Source organism: Camelus dromedarius, chromosome X, assembly GCF_036321535.1.
Source record: "Camelus dromedarius isolate mCamDro1 chromosome X, mCamDro1.pat, whole genome shotgun sequence".
Lineage (NCBI taxonomy): Eukaryota > Metazoa > Chordata > Mammalia > Artiodactyla > Camelidae > Camelus > Camelus dromedarius.
Window position 1 is genome coordinate 86701762 of NC_087472.1, and position 26265 is coordinate 86728026.

At 34.7% G+C, this 26265-nt stretch overlaps 1 protein-coding gene across 1 annotated transcript in view; it reads right to left on the minus strand.

Moving 5' to 3' along the window:
• Positions 1 to 26265, minus strand: part of CFAP47 (cilia and flagella associated protein 47) — a 419927-nt gene that overhangs the window by 193287 nt on the left and 200375 nt on the right. The window contains exons 38-40 of the mRNA XM_064483196.1: positions 21512 to 21662; positions 18258 to 18346; positions 7003 to 7089 (exon numbers count right to left, since the gene is read on the minus strand). Coding sequence (XP_064339266.1) covers positions 7003 to 7089; positions 18258 to 18346; positions 21512 to 21662 — 327 coding nt within the window. The remainder of the gene's footprint in view (positions 1 to 7002; positions 7090 to 18257; positions 18347 to 21511; positions 21663 to 26265) is intronic.

Below are 26265 nucleotides of genomic sequence, written 5' to 3' on the forward strand. Positions count from 1 at the left end.
TTTTGTTACTCCCTCAATCCATCATTTTCCTAGATGCTCACTGATTACGGCTGAAGCTATGGCAGAAGGAGCATTTTAAAGCCTTGGTCTTAAGGAAGAAGCAGCATCAAAAGAGGTGAAAATTATACAAAACAACATAGATCATGCAATGGAATATTTTCTGCTAACTTAGTAATGGGCCAAAATCAGGGAGTAGAACCTACTCACAAGGTGTGAAGGGAGGACATTCCTTTTTCCTCTGTAATAGAAGCACACAGCTCTTGAAATGTCAATGTAATCAAAATGACACTGAACTGGTTCTATTCAGGGCATGAATAAGTCAGTCTCAAGAATGACTTCCTCCTACTCAAGCCTTTTCAACAGGGAAGGAAGATCTTTAGTATAAGCTTTCATACTTCTGGGCTGGCACTCAGGGCTGCATCCAAACCAAAGAGCAAATTGTCTGGTTCAACACTAGTTTTTACACATCATAGGAAGGAATATAAGAGGATCAATTTTTAGATTCAGTCCATCCTCCATGTGTCCAGGAGTTTGTCAAAAAAGGGCCTCCTGGCCATCTGGAGGGCAGTTAAAATGGAATGTTTGCTGCTTTTTGTACTACTTTGGCCATGAACAGTTGAGAAGTCTCTAAAGCAAGGGGTGCTAACCTGTGGTCTAAGAACAGAGTGAATCTCTGAATTTAAATGGGGAAAAATTCCAATATTGATTTCCACTACCTTTTAAGAGCAATTTAAACCAAACCATAGTAGTATTAGCTACACTATGGTTTGGTCACCTACCAAACCATAGTAGTATTAGCTACACTATGGTTTGGTCACCAATCAACAGATACATTTATAGCACATTTCAGTTCTTGCACATATCTTGAGCTATTATTTACTTTCACTACTACTTTCAAAGTATAGTAGTTATCTCCACCAGTAGATTTTATTATGTGCTGTGTTAATGAAGAAGTATTTTAATATATTACAATTTTTAAAATATTTTGATAATCTACTAGACTTTTATTTCCTCTATGCTATAGACTGAACTGTCACCCTTAAACTCATATATTGAAGACTTAACTCTCCAAATAGCTGCGTTTGGAGACAGGGCTTATTGGAAGGTAATTAAATTTAAATGAGGTTATAAGGGTGGGGCCCTGATTAGATAGAATTAGAGTCCTTATACAAAGAAACACCAGTGATCTTAACCTCTCTCTGCATTCACAAAGAAAAGATCATGTGAGCATACAGTGAGATGGCTGCTGCCTGTAAGCCAAAAGAAGAGGCCTCAGAATGAAACGTAGCTTGCTGGTATCTTGGACTTCCCAGGCTCCAGAACTGTGAGAAATAAATTTCTGTTGTTTAAGCCACCCATTCTATGATATTTTGTTATGGCAGCCTAAGTAGATTAAGACATTCTGTAATCCTTGCATCTTATTTTATGTATTTATGAAACACTATTTTATGATGTAGAACAGGCTTCAAATCAGACTGCCAAAGAGCCTGATGACATTAAAACCAGGTATGAAACCCTAAATCTAAAGCAAGAGGATCATGACAGATTATTAGTATACATATCTGGCTTTTGATTCACTCTGCTTTCCTTAGAGACTTGCTTAATTCTAATTGTTACTAATTATTCAGTGTAGTAGAAAGAAATATTTTAAAATCATGGCTCTCCAGAACCCAGCTTTTTTGTTTTTTTAAGCAAGAATCAAGACTCAGAAATATATCTCCACCAGGGCCTTATTTGATTTGGGTGGCTATTCTGAGCCAAGCTATTCTGGGAACAAGTATGAATGATGAAACCCCTAAGTTCATAGAGTATCCAGTCGGCCATGCAAAGCAGTTCTACAAGAAAGAAGTACAAAGCAGAATGATAAACACTTCAACAACTTTTCAACCTGAATTCACACTTTCCCATGCTGACACTATAGTCCATATTTATAAGCATATGCCGTAGACTTCCCCTTAACTGCCTGTCCTCCACTCCTCCGATGCTGCCTCAATTCCCTCTTCCTATGTTCTTTCTATACTTGTAGGAAAGTCCTCCCCTTGCTCTAGATTCTGCCATCAAGATAGTACTCATACTTCAGATCCCAGTTTGTATATGATAAAGGAGAACATGCGGTATGCGTAGAAAAAAGTTATTAGGACCTAATTTTTCCCCTTCAACATCTTCTCTTCCATGAAGATCGCAATAATATCTGCATAGTGATATTCCTTGCCAGTTAGCTCACAGAGCGCATATATACACACACACACATATATATATGAATATATATATGTGTGTGTGTGTATATATATATATATATATGGATATATATATGAATATATATATATGGGTAACATATACAACTGAATGCATTCTGCTCTGTATAATTATTTCCATTTGTGTAGATTTTTGTTTCTTCTCGGCTTGATGGTGGGCAACTTGAGGGCCAGATCTGTGACTTATTTATCCCAACATTTCTCCAGTACTAAGAACAATGCTTAAGGTGCCACTTACTAAGAATTTATTCAATGATAAATAATTTGCTATTGCTGGAAAAAAATAGCAAATCATATCACTGTACGAAATTATTTACAAAGTGCTCATTTCTGAACACGGCTGAGCCATCACTCAATCTTACAGTGTGGCTAAAATCAGTCTCCTGTCCTGATCCTTTCTGACAATCCATGGGACTTAATTAGAATAAAAACTTCTTCACTGCTCTTGCTTATGCACGTGGATCATGTTCCCATAAAGTAAAATACGAGTGATGAGTATAAAGTTTTCTCATCCATGTGGTTGCAAATGTGTTGTTTTATATGTATCTGTTGCTTAAGAAGACAAGTTTATAGAGACGTTTGAAAGTTTTTAATAGGCGATCCTTTTTTATGCCACCTGAAAGATAATTTCAGCACTTGATGACTCATTTGAGAAGGGATAATTTATTATTTGGGAGATACTAACTGAAGTGACTCTGAAGAGGAGTATCCATTAGTACATGTGAGGTCAGGCAACAGTAACAACCCCACAGCTCAGTGGATTAACACAATAGTTTATTTCCTGCTTACACTACATGTCCATCCTAGGGGGAGAGGATACACTCAGAGATCCTTGGTGAAGGAGGCCTCCATTTCTATATGTGCTTCTCTAATAACTGTGGTAGGGAAAGGGGACAAGAAAAATTGCTCACTGGGTCTTAAAGCTGCCACTTGGGAAAAAAAACATTGGCAAGGGAGGGTAATAGCTCAGTGGTAGAGTGCATGCTTAGCATGCATGAGGTCTTCAGTCCCCAGTACCTCCATTAAATAGAACAAAAAACAAACCAACAAAAAACATTGAGCACGTCTCACATGCCACTGGCCGATTAAGTTATGTGTTCATGTCTAACTTCAACATCAGTGGGGAAGTGCACTATTATCATGTCTCTAAAAAGATGAAAAAAGGATATTTGTAAAAAGCTTAAAAAAAAATCCAGTTAGCTTATGGAGATTTTTAAAAACATTTTCTTGTTCTCTTATATTACCTTGATGATTAAACCTAGAGACTAGACCAGGGTTCTACTCAGACAATGTAATGCTTATTATATAGTGTCTTACATACAAAAATTAATCAGAGAGGTACTGCACCAGATTTCCATTCTAGTCACAATTTAAAATGCAGGGAAATATATACAAGATCTTGTGGTAGCTCACAGCGAAAAAAAAAAATGTGACAATGAATATATGTATGTTCATGTATAACTGAAAAATTGTGCTCTACACTGGAATTTGACACAACATTGTATAATGACTATAACTAAATAAAAAAAAGTTAAAAAATAAAAAAAAGTTAAAAAAGGAAAAAATGCATGTTTCTTAATAAAATAAAAAGCATGTTCTTAAATTTTATTTGTCTGGAAATCTGTTTAAGACAAACAGTAAGGAGATCTTTAAGAGAAACAGGATGTGTCACACTGCTAAGTACTGTTTTATTAAGAGATGTGTGTGTGTGTGTGTATATAAAGACATACATATTTAAAGATAAAAAGGCCTCATTATGCTGATGAAGCAAGACTGATGGAATATGAGATAACGCTGTGCTATCTGGAGGTAAAACTCCCTTTCATGTCCCCTCATGGTGGAAACTGTCGGCTCCCTATCCCAGTAACCACTGGCCCTGCCCTCCTCCTGGACAAAATCCTCATGTCATTTTAATGTATATGTGGAGAAGGGCGGTTTTTCAGTCTTCCTGTAAGCTAGGTTCACTCATCTGATTAAGATTTGATGAGTGGGCTACAAGCAGAAATGCTACGTGGTATTTCTGGGAAGCTTCCCTAAAAGACAAAAGGCACACTCTTATCCTTTTGCTTCCTCCTTTCTGCTGCCTATAACATGGATGTGATTGCTGGAGTTCTGGACACTTTGGATGCCCCTTGAAGGTGAATAGAGATGCACCTGCAACATGCATTGGAGCCTAGAGGTGTCACACAACAAGGAGTCAAGACCCTAGAAGAAGGAGCCACAGTCATGCTTCTAATAAACCTGTTCAGAACTGTCAGAAAGGCAGCCTTTTTGGCAAACTTGAGGCTATCCTATCATAACTCAACATATGAATCTGGGGCTCAGTATTCAACCCACATCAGTGCTCAAAGGACAAACCAAGAATCAGCCCTTCTCCTTGAGGAACTGTGTGGCTTTTGCCTTTGTCAGTCTCACCCTTGCTTTTGATCTGGGAGAGGTATATGGAGTAAATCCTCACTCCTTTAAACTAAAGGCTCAGAGTTATTCTTTGAGAGCTAATCTGCCAAAGTATGACCACTCTATACTGGATCATGTTCCCCCTGACCCAACACTCAATATCACTGCATCTTTATGTTTCTTTTCTCACTGGAAGGTTTGAGAGAAGAACTAAGAAAGTACAGTATTATGAATACAATGTGAAGAGACCGTATGAGAAATAATGATCAGTAAAGTCTGAGACTGTGGCAGACATACTTCTTAAGCGATGCTTCATGCTGCACTGGGAGTTATTTTGTATATTTCCAAAGTTTCCTTCATTCCCAAAATTAAATTATAAGTGCTTTCATACTTGTTCATTCTATTTTGTTTTTGATTTGAGATGCATAACATAAAAAGGCATCTTTACCTGCAATGTGAGAGTCTACGGCTTCAATAATTCTAGAATTTTGAGTATAATCAAAACCACTCCAGAATAGTGTATGAATAAAAACCATGCTAAAATTTGGGATCCAGAATTTTTATATTGCATTCCAAATTATGAAAGTAGAATCAATTGGGCTGCTCAATTAAAGGATCCAACTTTGAGTTACTTGTGCTCACGGATACCTACAGCATTTCTTTGAGATCTAACTCTCGTTTAATATGGGATACTATAAATTATTCTCAAATAATGTGAAGAAAATTTTCAAAGCCATTCAGGCAGAATCTGGGACCACAAAGCAACTTCTTGATCAAGAAGCAAGGGATTGGAGAAAAAAAAAAAAAAGTACAGGTGAACTGTTTACTGAAGGTTTTTTTTTTTTTTAAGCAATACTAGCATTTCATACTACAAAGAAATTAAGATGAAATGCCTAAGATACTCTATTTCTATGGTATCTATAATGGTGCCTTATAGCACAATGTATTAATTCACACTTTATTGTTCATTAAAGCAAAATGTGAAAGGAAGACTTTGAATGCCTTAGTTAAGAATGAAATTAGCATTCAATGAAACAAATTCAGTCAGACAAAAACGTCTTCTCCTTTAACAATTGTTCTCACAGAAAAACCTATGAAGAAATCAAACATCTTCTAATAAATGCAATCCTTATAATCTTCTAAAACAACTGGCTTAAATACAATACACTTTTGGAAAATAAACTACATTCATTTCAATCTTAGCAAGATCTGAACAACCACTTTAATGGTTCTGATGTCTTTAACATTGGAATTTCTATAGTATCAGCATTGCCAACCTCTTGCTTCTTGGAATGTTTTTGCATCTAAAAGGATGATACTGATGCTGTCAAGTATTACACAGAGACAATGGCATAAAATAAACTAACAACACAGTAGTAATGGTCAACATATACAAGCATTTCTTTGGTATTTTCTTCCTGCCAGACTTTCTTCAACCTTTGTAACCTTGTTTTATTCTATTTCACTTTAAATAGCTATTCTACAGTTTAAAACAGATGAGACATATCAAGCAATTGAACTTTTAAAAAATTCTGCTTCTCTATTCAGAAGTCAAAGTTCCTTTCTAAACTAAATACAGACCTCATAACATGGGTCAAATAAGCTTACATAGTCAATCCTCATCATCCACCAACTCAGTATTTGCAAATTCACCTCCTTATGAAAATTGATTTGTAACCCCAAAATCAATACCCATGGCGCTTTCACAATTATTTGTGGGCATGTGCAGAGGGGTGGAAAGTTCCAGTGGCTGGTCACATAAGTTCCCAGCTGAGGTTAAACAAGGTGACACTGGGCCTTTCTGTTTCAGTTTTCCTGCAGAGATGAGCAGAAGATGGAGACAGTAGGGGGCAGTTCAGAAGTATAAGATACTCTAGCTCTGGGGCCAGGACAGGGTTTAAAACCCTTGTCTGGCACCTGTGAGTGGGACTGCCTCAGCCAAGTGATTTAACACTTCTGAACTTCTTTTTCTCTGTATAAAGAAAGTAGAATCTACCAGGATGGGTTGCTTTTAGGATTTACTATTATAATCTATGTAATCATACATATTTCTTCTCAGGTAATGGTTCAGTATTCACTAATCAAATGTTTGTGGCAATTTTAGAGAACATGTCTACCATGAATAATGAGAATCCACTGTATTTAATCAAGTGCATATGTATTCAATTTTCATGAACATAAGCCTAGTAACACATAGAGAATAAAGTTGTGAATAATATAAATTATACATATAAATTAAATATTTCAATAGATGAAAATCACTGTTAATTATATAACAAGTTTATGTGAATGCTAATTTCTCAGAATTTTTCCTCAGATAATTATGAGTATAAAATATATAATCATTTACCCATCGTTCATGTGGTCAACAAATTGTCCAGTTTCAGTTAACTGGGATGGCAAAGAGATAAGTGTTGAGGATTCCACCAAAATGACACTAAAATAAATGGGAAAAAAAGATTATTTTGAATTTTACTGTAACAAAATTCAGATGACCACAAAACATTCTTCTTTTAAATTATTTTCCATCATTCATAAACTATAATTAGAATCAGAATAAATTATAGTTCAAAAACTCTGTGTTTTCTCATTTGGCAATTTAAAATGTATGTTACAAAGAAAAGATCTTTGATGGAAATAGGTAAAAAATGATATTTTTATATAGAAAAGCAACAACGAATTCTCATGACAAGGAACTTTAGAGCATAAATGACCACGCAAATTATATTCCAGAAAAAAATAGGAAGTTACACATTGATCTTAATACATTGTCAGAGCTATACACATTTAATAATTTCTATTTCCAGAAAAGAGAAATGTTTCTTTTAGGAGTAGACATGAGATGTGGACACCCAGTTAAATTAACTCATTAATAATTATGCCATTATTTGGAATCATACAGAAATTCAGTCCTTCCTACATAATAATGCTCATTCATTCAAGAAACAGTTACAGAGACTCCATTATGTGTTAGGTGTGGGACTAGGTACCGGAAGTACAAACATGAGTATGTTATCCTCTCTGTTTTAGGTTGCCCACAATATAGTGGAGGATAGTGTGGAAATGATGCTATAGCAGTAGGTAAAAAAGGCCATGAAGAGTTATGTCAGGAATGTCTAATTCCTCCTGCAGAAGTGTACAAAATCTATATAATATTGTTAAGCACAGATTTATCCAAACTTGGTTTGTTAAAAGAAATCTATTTTACTCTGCAACGATAATATTAAGATCTCACAATACTGGCTTTACAATGAAAAACAGATCAGTAATAAAATTAATGAAATGTTTTAGTCTTAGAGCACACATATTCACAAATATACACACACAAAGTAAAATGCAACGCGTTTGTATATCCCCATGTCTGAATGCTAACATCAGTTTTTGTCCTTTTCTTTTAACTTGATATTTCTGATGCTTTCTTATAAGGGTTGTAAGGAATTTTATAACTATTAAATACTAAAAAGTTTTAAACAGACAAAATTAACTGTAATAAAATGTAAACTATGAACTACGTAAGCTGTGTATCAAACTAAGATTTGCTTATATCATTGTAAAGTTACAGTTAAACAAATGTAGAAATAATTCCTCTATAGAGAGTAATTTAAATTTTAAGTCATGCACTAAATTCTCATTTAAATTTCATATAATTATGAGGCAGAAAACATTTATAATGTTTCTTTATATTTCTATAAATCCATGGTGAATCACTGGGCAATTTATTTGGGAGATAATTTGTTCTGGCTCAAAACCAATCACGAGAATAATACAATTTGACACACAAATAAAAAGACTAAACCAATAAAATATATATTGGATTTTTCATATACTATACATGTACCATTTTGAAATGAAATAGCATTCCACACACTTCTGTTTGAAAAGTCCCTGCTTAATTACAATAAACATGCTTTTAAAAAAATATATTAAATGTAACAATGAAATATAAACTGCCATTAAAATGGGAAAAGATCCTGTTTAATTACTGTAGTTTCTAAATCAGTGGTTCTCACACTTCAGTGTGTATTATTATTATGTGGAGAGTTTGTTCAAAATGCAGATTCCTAAATTTCTATTTGCATGAATTCTGACTGAGTAAAGTCTGGCATGGGTTCTATTTAAAATAAGCTCTCCAAATGTTTTTGAGAAAGCCTGTCTATGGATTAAACATTGAGCAATCTTGACTTAGACCAGCACTGCTCTAATACTATAGAACAAATACTCTGGAGATGTTGTTAAATGCAGGTTCTGACTCAACTGGATTGGAGGGTTCTGGTTTTCCAATAAGCCCCCAGGCAATGTTGATTTTGCCTACTCAAGGATCACACTTTGAGAAGCAAGAGTCTAACCTACAACAAAACCCATATTTTAAATAATAAAACCAAGCCACCAGGAACTGAAAGGCAGGAAATGGCTTAAAACCACCATATAATCTCTCCTGTATAAAAGCAACAAAAACACTGGAAGAATTTGTCCAAATTAACTTTTTCAGAACCCTAGTTAACTAAAGAAAGGCTTGGAACAATCTGAATAGTGTTGATTCAAGAAGAGCTGCCAAACCTCGGTAAGAACAGTAGAGTCTGTGGCCTTGTAACTTTTCTGTTGTAACTCCCCTCCTCTCCTTCATAACTCTGCAGTAGCCTTGAAAACTAGCAGCCTTGCAACGAAGGTACTTGTAAAAAAAAATTCTCAGCTTGAAGCCACAGGAGGGAACAGACTGAGACTGGAGCTCTTCAAGAGTCCCATCCATGATCACTGTTACTATAACCCATCTAAAGGCTTCCTAGAAGAGCTTAATTTGCAAGCTGTTGTCCTTAATCAAAATGACTCAAAGGAAAACACCCATCCCCAAGATGTCTGTTGAAAACAATCAGTAGCAATTGTGCCTGAGGCTGTTACAGCAACTGGATCAAACAAGAGCCTACTAAAACATAAAAGGAAGATGGGGTCACACGGTGCCCACAGGCAGAGTTGCAATAGCTTAGGAGATTCCCAAAATATATCAAAGATCTTCAACCCTACTTGTCAACCCCAACTTTCTCACTTACCGGAGACAATTATGTATCACCAAATAAAGAACATCAATAAAGAGAAATTAAACAGAAGAACTAATTATAAATTCTGGACTTAAAAAAGTACAATACATGAAATAAAAAAGCACTAGAGGGACTTAACTGCAGGTCTGAGGTGGCAAAAGGATGAGTGCACTTGAAGATATGTCAAGCGAAATGATTAATTGTAAAGAATGGAAAGATAAAACAATAAAGAAAAAATTAACAGAGCCTCAGAGAACTGTGAAACACTATCAAACAGACAAACATAAGCTTAATCAGAATCCTGAAAAGACAGGAAAGAAAGAGGCAGACAGAAAATGTGAAGAAATAAATGATGAAAACCTGCCTAATTTGATGAAAAATATTAATTTATACATCTAAGAAGCACAAAAAATTCTACATAGGATAAACTGAAGGTGATTCCATAACTAGACAACAAGAGTCAAGATGCTGAAAGGCCAAGACACAGTAAGAAGCAGGACAAAGTTGACTCAACACTGTTGTTGTTTCTCAATAAGATTAACAATTGAATTCCCACCTATACTCTAAAGAACAGAATGCAATGGGATGATGTATACAGTGTGCTGAAAGAAGACAGCCAATAAAGAATACTATATATAGCAAAACTATCCTTCGAAAATTAAGGAGAAATTAAGGTATTATCAAATAAATAAAAACTGGAAGAATTCATTGCTAACAGACTTGCCCTACAAGAAATAGTAGTGGAATTTCCTCAGTTTAAAACAACACTAGAGGTGAACTCTAAGCCACATGATGAAATAAAAACTACAAAGTTAACTACACAGGTAAATACATAAAACAAATAAGCTATAAATGTATTTTATTTGCAACACTTTTTGTTCTCCTTTCTGATTTAAAATAAAACAGTGTGAGATAATAAATATAAAACAGTTTTATGAGCTTATACTGTATAAAGATGTAATGCGTATAACCATAATAGCACTAACAAGGAGCTAGGAAAAGGAGAGAGACTGAAGCAAAGTTTCTGAACTATATTGAAATTAAATTGGTATCAATCTGAGCTGCATTTTTAGAAATTAGAATGCTAATTATAATCTTCAGGATAACTACTAAGGAAAAAAATGTAAAAACATACAATAAAATAAACAAAAATTTTAAAAGGCACACTAAAAATAAATATTTAAAACAAAATCAAGCAGTAATGAAGAAATAGTTAAACAAAGACATAAGACTCATAGAAAACAAGTATCAAATGGCAGACATAAATCCTTTTGTATCAAAAATGATATTAATTATAAAGGGATTAATATTCTAATCAAAAGGCAGAGACCCACGAAGTGGATATAAATAGATTAGTAAAAAGACAAACATTGGTGCAAAGACATAAACTGGGAACAAAAGAATAAAAAAAAAATACTATGCAAACAATAACAAAAAGAGAATTGGAGTGGTTATACAAATAACAAAGTAGAACTTAAAGTAAACACTATTTCAGCATGACAGCATGAGAATTCCATGGACTACTTCTGAGAAAAATGAGTAAGAGAATGAAAATAAATGATTTAAACTCTCTGGAAATGAACCTAAGGGCATATAGTAGATGGGGAAAAAAAACTATTCAATAATATTTACTAAATTCAGTAAGAAAAGGTGTAGTCTGTGGCATATGAACCAAGACCACTCTCTTCCTCCTCCTCCTTCACTCAGTTAAGACAGAAACTCTACTTTAGACCAGTACAGCTAAGAATACAGGGCTCATTCCTCTCCTAGCTCCCAGCTGGAGAACTATCTTTTTCAGAGATGTATGACAGCAACATTTTCCTTCCTGTCCTCAGTATGTGTTACTGAAGCTAAGTTTTGGGCAAATGAAGCTGAGAGGGGCTGAGGGGCTCCCTTCTTCGGCCGAGCACCCAATCATGGATCACAGGCTCTACATGGGTGTGAAATTGCCTTTGCCCTGGTTTATAAAGTTGTGGTTGCATGCTGTGAGAAGCAATCCAGGAAGACATGAAGCTATCATTCCCCATCCCACGTAGCATTCAGCGCCTAATGTGGGGTGTTACTCCAAGAAAAGTGTACCACTGTCCCTACTTCCAGCAAGAGACATGGCTCGGAGATTCTGCCTAGAGGGAGAAGCTGGCCTTAAAACATACAGCTCTTTATCTCTTCACAAAGGAACTGATTCCATTTTCAGTAACATGTGAAGATTAAGCCAAAGGGTCCTCTGAAAAATAGAGCAGTGTGGTGAAAGGCAATTGGGAGGAGATTGGTAAACTGAAGATACAGGCTAAACTGTAGCCAAGCTAGTTTGCTGGAGAAAACTGGGGAGAGAGACAGCTGGGAGGAGCCCTCCTGGGGTCAGAATAAATCTCAAACACTGACTGAAGGAACTATTATTTCAAAGGAGCTGGATTTGATTGAATTGATTTGAGAAGCAATTTATGCCTTCCATAGAATTGGAATTAGGGGAATTTAATAGCTGGGTGTGGACAGAGAAAAAGACAGTCAAAGAAATCGCTGCCAAAATCACTGTTATCCCTGAATGACTGTGGGCATACCTAAGGCTGTATTCCACATAAGCACCAACAGAAGCTTCATACTCTGTGTGTGTGTGTGTGTGTGTGTGTGTGTGTTTTATGTGGCGAGGAGGAAGTAGTGAACTAAAATAAGCCAGCTAGTCAGTAAAAAAATTACACAACCAAACAATATTAACAATCCTATGGGAGACAGGACCAGAACTCAATATTTTTTCAAAAATGTCCAGTTTCCAACATAAAAATTATGAACAAGCAAAGAAACAATAAAAGAGGCATGCAAGAAAAACTGACTGTTAGAGTGACCAGCTACCATATTCAACAGAACACTAAATCAAAAGCCACTAAAAATGGCTTAAAAAACTAAGGGAACTATGAATAAAGAGGTAAAGGAAGACATGGTGACAGTGGAACATCAAATAGAGAATATCAAAAAAGAAGAGACTGAAATGAGTAGAAGAACCAAATGGAAATTGTGGATTTGGAAACTACAATAACAGATAGTAAAAAATCACTACAGGGGCTCAACAAGAGATTTGAATTAACAGGGAAAAAAAGTAATAAACTTCAAAATTGATAGAGACTGTGCAGTCTGAAGAGCAGAGAGAAAAATTGAATAATGAAATATAAACCATCACATAAATTTATGGTACACAATTAAATGTACCAACATATGTGTCATGGAATTAACAGAAAGAGAAGCGAAAGAGAAAGGAAAAGAAAAACCATTTGAAAAATGAAATGGGTGAACACAACTGTAACTATCACACTTTCCGATTTCAAACATTAGAAAGCTGTAATAATTAAAATAGTATGGTATTGGCATAAAAACAGACACATACATCAATGGAACAGAATAGAGAGCCTAGAAATAAATCCACACATATTTGGGCAATTAATTTACAACAAAGGAGCCAAGAATATACAATGGAGTAAAGACAATCTCTTCAGTAAGTGGTGCTGGGAAAACTGGACAGCCACAAAAATACATGTGTATTTTACACCATCCACAAAAATTAATTTAAAATGAACTACAGACTTGAACAAAAGACCTGAAACCATTAAACTCCTAGAATAAAACACAGGCTTAGGTAAACTCCTTGACATAGGTCTTAGTAATGATATTTTGCATCTGACACCAAAAGCAAAAGCAACAGCAACAAAAGCAAAACTAAGTAAGTGGGACTACATTGAACTAAAAAGCTTTTGCACACCAAAGGAAATCATCAAGAAAATATAAAGGCAACTTACTGAATGGTAGAAAATATTTGCAAATCAAATATCTGATAAGGGGCTAATATCCAAAGTATGAAAGGAAAAAAAAAAAAAACTCATACAACTCAACAGCAGAACAAACAAACAAATAATCTGATTTTAAAAAAAAGACAGAAGATCTGAATACACATTTTCCAGAGAAGACATACACATGGCTAACAGGCACATGAAAATATGCTTAACATCATGAATCATGAGACAAATGCAAATCAAAACCACAATGAGATGTATCTTATATTTGTTAAAATGGCTATCATCGAAAAGACAAGAAATAGTAAGTGTTAGTGAGGATAAGGAGAATAGGGAACATTTGTGCACTGCTGGTGGGAATGTAAATTGGTGCAGCCACTATGGAAAAATAGTTTGGAGGGTTCTATAACAACTAAAAATAGAACTACCATATGATTCAGCAATTCCACTTCTGGGTATTTATCTGAAAAATACAAAAACACTAACTCTTAAAAGATACATGCACCCTCCCTCCCAAAAATAAATAAAAGATACATTCATCCCTATGTTCACTGCAGCATTATTTATAATTGTCAAGATATGGAAACAACCTAAATGGAGTCCACTGACAGATGAATGGATGAAGAAATTGTGATATACCCATATATATATAATGTGAAATATTACTCAATAATAAAAACAACAATGAAATCTTACCATTTGCAACAGCATGGATGTATCTCAAGGGCATTATGTAAGTGAAATAAGTCACAGAGAAAGACAAATACCACAGGATCTCTCTCATATGTAGAATCTTAAAACAAGCTCATAGATACGGAGAACAGATTAGTAAATGTCAGAGTCAGAGGATAAGGTAGGTGGAAGAAATGGGTGAAGGGGGTCAAATGGTAAAAAGAAGAAAAATAAAGGGAAAAATATAGATGTAGAAGGAATGTACCTCAACATTTAAAAGCCACATATGACAAATCCACAGCCAACTTCATACTCAATAGTGAAAAAACTGAAAGCTTTTCCTTTACGATCTTAAAGGAACACAAAGATGTCCACCCTCATTACTTCTATACAACATAGTACTGGAAGTCCTGGCCAGAGCGTTTGTGCAAGAAAAATAAAAGGCAACAAAATCAGAAAGGAAGAAGAAAAATCATCTCTGTTTGCAGGTGATACAACCTTATTTATAGAAAACCCTAAAGACTCCATCAATAAGTAAAAAGAAAAAAGAAAATTGTTAGAATAAACAAATTCAGTAAAGTTGAAGGATACAAAATCAGCACTAAAAGTGTTGTGTTTCTATAGACTAATTCCAAACTATCTGAAAAGGAAAACTAAAAAAAAAAAAAATCTCATTTTCAACAGCATCAAAAAGAATAAAGTACTGAGGAAAAAACTTAACTAAGGAAGTGAAAGATTTGTACGCTGAAAACTACAGAACATAGAATGAAAGAAATATTAAAAGTCACAAAGAAGGAAAACATTCTATGTTCAGGAATTGGAAGACTCATATTGTTTAAATGTCCATACTAAACAAAGCCATCTCCATATTCAGTGCTACCCCCATCAAAATCCCAATGGCATTCTTTACAAATACAGGAAAAAAAATTCTAAAATTCATATGGAACCATGAAAGACCCAGAATAGCCAAAGTGATCTTGAGAAAGAAGAACAAAGATGGAGACATCATATTTCTTGATTTCAAAATATATTACAAAGCCACAGTAATTAAAGCAGTAATGGTACTGTCATAGAGACAGACATATGACAAAAAACAAAAACAAAAACAAAACAATGATAGCCCAGAAATAAACCCCAAGTACACTGTCAACTGATCTTTGATAAGCATGCCAATGATACACAATGGGAAAGGACAGTCTCCTTACTGAAAGATGTTGGAAAAACTGGATATCTGCATTCAAAAAATGAAATCATTAAATATAAGACCAGAGCTGTATATCTAGAAGAAAAACATAAGGGGAAAGCTTCTTGACAACGGTCTTGGCAATAACTTCTTGGATATGACACCAAAAGCACAGGCAACAAAAGCTGAAATATTATAAGAAACTCCAACAATTCAATAATAATGATGATAATAATAATATGGTAAGTAATCAAATTAGAAATGGGCAAAGGACTTGAACAGACCTTTCTCCAAAGAAGACACACAGATGGTCAATAGGTATATGAAAAGGTGCTCAACATAACTAATTATCAGAGAAATACAAATCAAAACCACAATGAGCTGTATCACCTCACACCTCTTAGGATGGCTATTATCAAAATATTATTCAGTCTTAAAAAAAAGGAAATCCTACAACATGTGACAACATGGATGAATCTTGGGCACATTATACTAAGTGAAATAAGCCACATTCAAAAGGACAAACAGTATATGATTCTATTTATATGAGGTATCTAAAATAGTCAAACTCATGAAGCAGAGAACAGAATGATAGTTGCTAGGGGATGAAAAGAGGATGAAATTGGAGTTGTTGTGTAATATTTTAGTTATGCAAGATGACTAAGTACTAGAGATGTGCTATGCAACACAGTGCATACAGTTAACAACATGGTATTGTGCACTGAAACATCTGTTAAAGAGGGCAATTCTCATGTTAAGCATTCTTACCACAAACAAACAAACAAAAAGGAATACAAGGAAACATTTGGAAGTGATGGATATGTTTACTGCCTCAATTGTGATGACAGTATCACAGTACATGCATATGTCCAAAATCATCAAATTGTATACTTTACATGTGTAGTTTTTGGCATATCAATTATACCTCAAGTAAAGATTTTTTTTAAAAAAAGATAAAGAAAAACAACAGAAAATATTAAGGACACCAGAAGAAGGTTCTTTGAAAAGGTAAATAAAATTAACAAATCTTAGATTGATCAAGAATAAAGGAGAGAAGAATCAAATTCCTAAAATAAAGGATGGAAGAGGGGCCATCACTATTGCCTTTGAAGGAAAAAGTAAAATGGTTTATAGGGGAATACTATGAAAACTTCTTTGCCAACAACTTAGATAACTTAGAGGAAATGCAAAATTCTCAGAATGGCATAAAGTATCAAACTGATTCAAGAAGAAATTGAAAATCTGATTAGGCTATAACAAGTAAAGAGATGGAATTAATAATAAAATAAATTTCCCACAAAACAAAGTTCAGACCTGAATGGCTTTAGTTGTGAATTCTACGAAACATTTGGAAGTATTGATACTATTTATTCACAGACTCTCCCCAAAAATAGTATGGAAAGGACAGTTTCTGAAATCTTTCTGTGAGTGTAGTATTAATGATACAAACAAAACAAAACAAAATAAACAAACAAACAAAAACAAGACAGAGACATCACCAGAAAATTACATTAATAAATCTTTTGGTTATAAATGCAAAACCTTCAACAAAATACTAGCAAACCAAATCATACAACATGTGAAAAAAGTATTATACAGCATGAAAGAATCACATGCTGCTATAAAGGAATTTGAGAATTACTGATCTGGTGGATAGAAGTGTGGGAGTCAATTCTGTCTCTGTTAAATCTAGGCTGGGTAGGGGATTAAGAGGTACAAACTACTATGTACAAAGTAAGGATATGTTGGACAGCACAGGGAACATAGCCAATATTTTATGACTATAAATGGAGTACAACCTTTAAAAATTGTGAATCATCATGTTGTACACCTCAATATACACTATTGTATATCAACTATATCTCAATAAAAATATTTTAAAAAACCTAGACTAGGTTACCTTATTTGTTAAAAGTAATGTTAAATTTTGATAAAACAGGATCAAATCTGGTCACTGTGCTGCATATAACTTTTTGGAAAATATATGAAATTTTAAATTTTATTTTAAAAGACATTGTGCTATACACCAGAAACTGACACATTGTAACTGACTCTACTTCAATAAAAAAATTAAAGTTTATTTGATATAAGATTATTAATAATAACCAAATTCTGATCATTTTTGTAAGTGTAGTATTAAAAACTAGGTCACTTATTATAGTGTTTCTAACATCAAAATAATGGCTATATGAATTATATGCCATTAAATATCCTTTCTTATTCATCCTCTTTCATTATTCTTTATTTTTGAAAGTAATATATATTTACTATAAAATACTGATTTTACACATTTTGCGACTGGCTTTAAATTTGTGAGTTTATATGCCCATTGCCTAAGTGTGAGGGCTACATTCATACAAGGGAGGGAGGAGTATCATTATCCATCTTCTCCCTCAACATGTAAATTTATAAAAAGATATCTCTTTCTATTTGTGGCCTTAAATAACACTTCAACACTATATTGTCTTTTCATTTCAAATTTATGTTGTTATCACTGTTGTTAAATCTCAAGATTCACAAATGCATGCTTAATGTGCGGTTTTAATCATGATGCCGCAAGTAAAAATAAATTTTCTGCCTGAATCAACATTTCACTTTTGGACATTAACAGATGCAATACAATGAGAAGCTAAAAAGTCAATTAATTAGAAATTTTAAAATACTGAAAGAATTGTAACTCTCAATAAACAGAAAGCTTACATAAAATTCACAAATTTGACATGATCAACCTTAACTTTGTAGAGATCAAATAGGATTTCAAGGAAAACTGATTTACCTTCACTATTTGTTCTATTTTATCTGCTGAGGCTTATAAATTTATAGCAATGTAAATACATAAAATTTCTCCTCGAAATAGTTCAGGTTGAAGAAAATTACATACTTCTCTTAAGACTGGATATGCTAATTGCAATAAATTTACATCAAAACAATAACTTACCTGAAGTCTCCAGCAGCGTGGAAGGGATTTTTAACATTCACAGTGATTTCTTTCCATTTATAACATGGGGATCTACATTTTATAATATCCTAAGGTAAAAAATAAATAAATAAAACATATTACATGCTAATAATAAAAAAGAATATCCTGAATTATGAAATATAAACTTAAAGTTCCTAAAAAACTGTCTATTTAAATATTACAGTAATATTAATTTATATTAACATTGCACTGCTAAAATCTGGGTGGGAAAGAATAAAAATAGATTTTACCTCATCACTGATCCATAATCCTGTGCTAACAACTGAATGATTTGTCACAATAGTGTCTCCCAAGTTAATTTCCTTAAAATTCATTTTGTTAATGACTGAACACGACTTTACATATGCAAATTAATTAATCATCTATATACCTAATAAACATTACATAAGGAAGAGGCAGGTGTGTATGGGTGTGGCACATACCTGAGTTCGAGTGTATGTGACTGTGGCATGCCTGTGTTTATAATGTGGTGGCTGCACTGACATATTTTTACTGTAATAAAAGCACAAATATAAAACTAAAACTCAAATTTCCCAAAAGATTTCCACAAAGGAAAAGATTCCAGGAATTCTGCTATTTTAGACTAATCATGTCCTTACCTATTTCTCCAGTATTATCCAATATACCTTCCTGGTGTCTAAGACCAAAAAGTAAACAGAGACCACATGAGCTTCAGGTGTCAGCTTTTCTGCTCAAGAGCCATGTTCATGACAGGCTAACACCATGCATGTTGCTTAGACACATGCGGCAAAGCAATGGTTTGTTTCAGAGAATTTATGTGACAGGGTTGGGAAGTGTAAGAGTTCATTGTTCAGGAGGAAATTAGAAGATCACAATACTCATCTCAGTACAATCAAATGCCTGCTCTGTATCCTTATCTAATAAGCCATTCTGTCCGTGTGAGCGTCTTAATGCTCTCCTCACACAACTGGCCTTTACTAAAGTCACTCTTCATACTTCCCACTCAGGCCACCGCACATTTACAATTCTTTATAATCCATATGGAAATCTGGCAGCATAAATTTACTTCTTTATCATACACCCACAGTAGAAAATAATATTTAGACAAACTAATGGCAATCACAGCAATATCACAACCATTTTATAGAGATTTAAAAATCCTTCTCGCCCATCCTTTGAGATATTAACACTTAGAACTCTGCCTGGAACATCATCACCTCTCACTGAACGCCAGTCTTAGCATTATCTTTATAACAGACTTGCTCCATAGGACACTCAAGGTAAACTGATGAATATTCCTGTCAGAAAAGAGTAATGTTTTTCTTGGCTGTGTAAACCACCAAATCTTAATTTAACTGAAAACAGACATAGCCCAGGGACTGCTTTAACTTAAATCACAAGTCTCCATGGCAGAAAGGCATGTAAATTGTTATGGGTATAGTGAATGACTCCTTGATAAAAGGCACAAATGTAATTGTGAAAAGCCGACCTTAACAGTCAATACAAATCCTTTCAAAATGCAGATGACTACACCCACTTCTGGGTATTTTTCCGAAGAATATGAAGGCACTAATTCGAAGAGATGCATGCACCCCAATGTTCACAGCAGCATTATTCACGGCGGCCAGGATATGGAGGTGGCCTAGGTGTCCATCGATGGAGGAATGGATAAAGAAGATGTGGGGTGTGTGTGTGTGTGTGTGTGTGTGTGTCTGTGTGTGTGTGTGTGTGTGTGTAATGAAATATTACTCAGCCATTACGAAAGAATGAAATCTTGGCATTTGTGGCAACATGGAAGGGATTTAGAGGGTATTACTCTAAGTGAAGTAAGTTAGACAGAGAAAGACAAAAACGGTTACATGATTTCACTCATATTTGGAATATAAAAATAAACATACAGATATAGAGAATAGAGCAGTGGTTATGGGGGTGGGGGAGTTGGGGTTAAGGGGGGACAGGCAAAAAGTGTAAAGGTGATCAACTGTATGGTGATGGATAGAAAGTAAACTTTTGGTGGTAAGGACACTCTAGGGTATACAGTAGCAGAACTATAAGGTTGTACACGTGAAACTGATATAATGTTGTAAACTGATGTTAACGTCAATAAAAAAATAAACAAAAAAATCACCATAAAAATGCAGATGACTACAGGCATGTGAAAAGATGGTTAACATCGCTAATCATCAGGAAAATGCAAATCAAAACCACAATGAGATACCACCTCACACCTATCAGAATGGCTATCATCAAAAAGAACACAAATAACAAATGTTGGCAAGGATGTAGAGAAAAGGGAACGCTTGTACACTGTTGGTGGGAATGTAAATTGGTACAGCCACTATGGAAAACAGTATGCAGCTTCCTTAAACAGCTAAAGATAGAACTATCATACGATCCAGCAGTTTTACTTCTGGGTATGTAATTCACTAATTCAAAACACTAATTCAAAAAGATACATGCACCCGCATGTTCAGTGCAGCATTATTTACAATAGCCAAGATATGGAAACAACCTAAGTGTCCATTGATGGATGAATGAATAAAGATATGGGGTGTGTGCGCATGTATATATATGTATACATGCGCACACATACACACACACAATATACAATATGTACTTAGCCATAAAAAGAAGGAAATTTTGCCATCTGAAGGAACATGGATGGATTTGAAGGGCATTATGCTAAGTGAAATAAGTCAGACAGAGAAAGACAAATACTATATGATATTACTCATATGCGAAATCTGAAAAACACAACAAACTAATGAATATAACAAAAAAAGATGCAGATTTACAGATACAGGGAACAAACTAGCGGTTACCAGTGGGGAGGTGGGGAGGAACAACACAGGCGTTGGGGGAGAAGGTACAAACTGTTGGGTGTAAGACAGGCTCAAGGATGTACAGTACAACATGGGGAATAGAGCCAATACTTTGTAATAACTATAAATGGAAAATAACCTTTAAAATTGTATTAAAATTTTAAAAAATAAAGTAAATACAAGTCCTTCAACATCTATTATAAAATTGGAGACTTACTTCCAAAGAAAGAATATCAAAGTAAGAATAACAGAGCTACAGAAGCCAAATACTGTGCAAATGTAAGTATGTGCACATCTGTGTCTGTAAACACACACAATCTCAAAGAACAAGAGCTGCCAGGAGATAAAACTTTGAAGAAGAGCTGTGCCTGGGACACTCCATGGCTTGAGAAGAGACACAAAAACATAAAATCGGTATAATTTACTTACAATGGCTTTAAAACTGAGGACTTCACCCTTGAGGGCAAAAGTCATCGTACTACCTCCTATTCCATTCTTCGGTTTGGAAATTAACAGCAGTGACGCTTCAGCAGGATGGAGGAAGTGACTGGTAAATTTCAGAGTGATGGTAGTTTGGTTTCTATTTAATAAAAGATAAAAGAGAAAATATTGTATTGAGAAAAAGACAACTAACAAGCCACTATTCAGTGCCAACCATGTGTTCAGGTCCCACCCTCTGTTAATACACTCACTTCCACAATAAAATTAAAGATTGCTGCAGATTTTAGAAAGGCTATAATTGAGTTACTGTTATCAGTCCAAACATCTTCAACCAGTCTGTAAAACCTAAAGTTAAATTCCAAATGTATGTATAATCTACCAAACACTGGGTTTTCTAACAGCTAGCCACAGGAAATCATACATGTATTTTTGTGTGAGTTTCATAGGACATTCTGTGCTACTGATTAGGCACATTCTTAGTCACAGCACATGGAGGGAAAAAAAATGAGAAAGTAGGAATTAAGAAAAAATACCTATAACTGGGTGAAAATAAAATTCAAACCTCAAATCAAAATAATGGTATAAGTTGCATGACTTTTATTTGAAAGATATACTTAATTAAAAGAATAAGGAAAACTCATCCATCTCCTTTAATTTTCAACTTTCTAGTGTAAAATATAGTAAAATGGTAAAGAATCTATGAGTTGGAGATTTCACTTCTCAGTTTCTAGGGGAATGACTAAATCATGGCACCCTGGCAACCGTGCATAACAACAGACACCATAGACACAAAGCTGAACTGTGGTGAATGTAAGTCTTGGCAGAAAGCTCTGTGATCCTCTCATAACACAAAACATGGAGTTTCCTGAAGCACTGCTCCAAGAACATTTCTCACTTGCCCCTCTATCTTCCCTGAGAGGCTATCAGCAGACAGTTTCTCATTGCCTCCTAGATTCTGATGAGGTCTGAGGCTTGCCACCTAGCTCCCTTCAGGGTAGAGTTACTGGCTACAAAACTGCTTAGTTGAAGCATGAAATTGATTATAAGCAACAGGTATCCTAGTATGCATGATGCAGTCATCTGGCTTCTCTTGTTTTGGTGTCACTCTACATAAGGGATACAGGAATCTGGGCCCTTTGGTAACTTTCACTTTCACTGTTTATGTAAGTAATGAATTCTCCAAATGAAAAATGGGCTCAATTTTTCTTTACTGGCTGAATCTTTCAGCCTTGCCTTGCCTTGCCACAGCTGTGGGTGGTAAACCTTGGGGACATTTTTACCTTTGCTTTTTCTCTGGCTTTTACCATAGTTAGACTCATACATCATTACCACAGTTAACTTTGTACAAACTATCACCCACTGCCTTCCCTTAGGACACACACATTCAGGAATGGAGATGGAAATAGATTCTCTCGGCATTAAACTTTGGCTTAACTTTCCCAGAACCTGTGAGGAATTTCTGTTGAATAGGTGAGTTTAGCGAGTAGCATAAAGTGAATGAAGGACTTTAAAAATTAATTGAAATGTTCTCAAAATTGTTTTTTAGGGAAAATTACAGTTCACATCTAGCAGAAGTGGGAATGATTTTGTTACAGAAACGACAGGTCAACCAAGAAACAAGCACCACTCGGAGGGTTGGAGTACTCAGATGTATTATGCCGGCGGGCTCAGAGGGGCTTCTGCTCCGAAGCTCTGAGCACCTCCAAGACGTGCGCATGAGATTTTATAAGGTAAAGTACAAGCTTGGGGGTATTCGGCCAATAGGCATGGAACAGCTTTAGCATCATCATTACCAAAAGTGGAGGCAGGGAGGCAGCAAACCAACATTCCAAAGCCAGATATGTATCTTTGAAAATCCAGCTGGCTAGCAGAAAAAACATGAACAGCAAACCAACACTAATTAACTTAGATTTACGAGTTAGTCCAGCAGAACTCAGATCAGTATTCCAATACTTAGACTTGTGAGTTATCTTGTTAGCCCAGCCTGGCTTTTATTCACAATTTTATTCAGATATAATATCATTAATCCCCTCAACTTGCACAAAAGGACATTTTCTTGGCTATTATGAAAAGCTCATAGGCTTAAATTTAATTGAGAACAAAAATATTTGACTTTGGGATCTTTTTCTGGGTACATATGCTCAAATTATGTGTTAAGATACCTGTGAGTGATTTAAGATTTTTCTAGATATTCTAAAATTCATTATTAGATAAAGCCATTCATTCATTCATTCAATTGATATTAACAGAGAACTTACAATGTTCCAGACATTGTTTTACGTTTTTGAGATAAAGTAATTATTAAAAATAAACCCCACTATTCCTGATCTCTTGGAGCTTACATTTTATAGGACATGGCAGGCATTAATTATATCATCACAAAATAAATGTGAAAATTATAAATTCTGTATGTGCTATGAAGGGGTATGAGAGCACATAATGGAGAGTGTGATATAGTCCAAAGGATCAGAGGAAGTGATGTATCAGGTGGGATATGAAGGATGAGAATGAGTTAGGTAGAATGAGCAGGGGAGGAAAAAAGGCATCCATGCCTCTAGTATGAGGACTTATGATATATTTGAAGAACTTACCAAAGGCCAGTGGTGCTGAAGCTTAGAGAGCAAGGGTATTAGTGATGAAGATATAGCTAAAGGCCAGCCATGAAAGGCCACAGACCATGTTGAGATATTCAGTCTATATCCTAATGGTGATGGGAAGCTATTGCAATATTTCAAACAGAAGAGTAACATAACCAAATTTACATCAAAAAAGATTGTTGCTATTCTAACAGAAAGGATGGATTGCAGAGAAGCCTTTTATGATCTACTGTAGCAGCCCAGTTTAAAGATGACAGTACATGAAACTAGGATGAAAGAGGTGGGTAAGAGGGAAAAACACCAAATTTAAGACACATAAGGTAAAATTAGTATGACTAGGTAATGGATTGGCTCTCCATGGAAGATGACGAAAAAGGGTGTTGAAGAATGACCATAATCTAAATAACATGTACTAAGTAAGTAAGTTCATGGAACTATACTTAAGTTCTATGAAACACGTCTTAAAATACAGTATCCTTTTTATGAGGCCAATGGTTGGTTGTAGGACCATGAAGATTTGAGCTTCTCTTGAGCGTAGATATTCCTTTTACAAATCTGGTAGTCATACTGGAGCATATGCCTTACTGAGTGTATTAGAAAGTTTAGAATCACGTGGGTCATCCACTTCACGTAAGTGTCTTAGGTATCCAGACATGTGTATCATAATTATGGCCTTTATCTTAATTTTCTTACCTTTTATTTTCTCTCTGCTCCAACTGCCTTCCCTCATTTAAAAAAATCTCCTTGATATTACATGTACCTCATAAACTACTTCAACTTGGCCTTTGGAAGAGATGGAGAATAAATATATGACACATCAATGTCAGTGCCCAGATGGCTCAATGAGAATAACGAGGAAAAAAAGAAAGAGAACCGTTTTTTCAAAGTATATTTTCACTTTTATGATAGTGACTCTATGATTATAGCTAAATTTAGTCATCAAGTTAGATGCAGAAATATGTTTATTTATATGTTGGTGGAGCTGTTTAATCTTTTCTGTATAAATTATATCTCAGGGAATTTAAATCCACAACTGGCAGAAAGAGCCATTATTAATCATGATTTAGACAGACTCTAAGGCAGGATGTGGTACACATAATTATATAATATATAATATATATAATGATAATCCTATATATTTTCTTTTAGGAAAACAAAATATTTTCAGAAACCTAAGTATAAAAACTAAAGACTTCAAAATTATTTAATCGAGCAAAAAAGATATTTTTTAAAAACACCTAAAAATGGCATTAGAGCCTACAAAATAAAATGCATCTAGAAGTGAATGTCTGTTATCTATACATACTGAGAATTAAGCTTTGTATCTTCTGGGAAACTTTCTGGGGTTTCCCTAAGAACACTTAGGTGCTTCTTTTGTTTTGTATTTTCCTCTAGTTTTATACACACATCCACAAATAAAACAACTATTAAATTATATCCTCACGTGTTCGATTGTGTGGCACTCTGCTATACTATAAACCTTTGTGAGTAGTGTTGATATATTTTCATCTATGAATTATGGGCACTTGGAATTTAGAGGATGGAGGCAAATATGTACTGCTTGTCTAAGTTCCAGTTACAGAACTAGATGTTTTGCCTATATAATTACATTCACTACTGACAGCACTATGGGTAAATATTCTGATCCCCATTTTCCAAATAAGAAAAATGAGGCTGAGTCATAAAGCCTACACGTGTCAGTATCTAAGCCCAGCATTTAACTGATAAATGACATGATAAAAGGGTTCTAAGCCACAATGGCATCTAAAACCCAGATTCACTGCTTCTCTAAGAGAAATCTCATTAAAATGATAATAAAAGTTTGTCTGTTTTGTTTGTTTTAAAGCTACTAGTTAGAGGAAATCATCAATGAGCATCTGCACAGAGGCTAATATAAGAAACAAAGCTGCCCTGTAGACTTCTGGAGAAGCCATTTCCAGAAATACCTAGTCATATGGAGGGCAAAATAGGATTCAGACAACCATATTCTTCCTAGGGCCAGTGTAGGATGCCAGGCAACTGGGCATAAAAATAGAATGTTTTTCACCCTAGTGAAGTCGACCAATTGACAAACCTGTGCATATACAGGATCACAATTTAGTTGTCTATTGCCATATTATATATAAACAAGTATCACAAGTCATT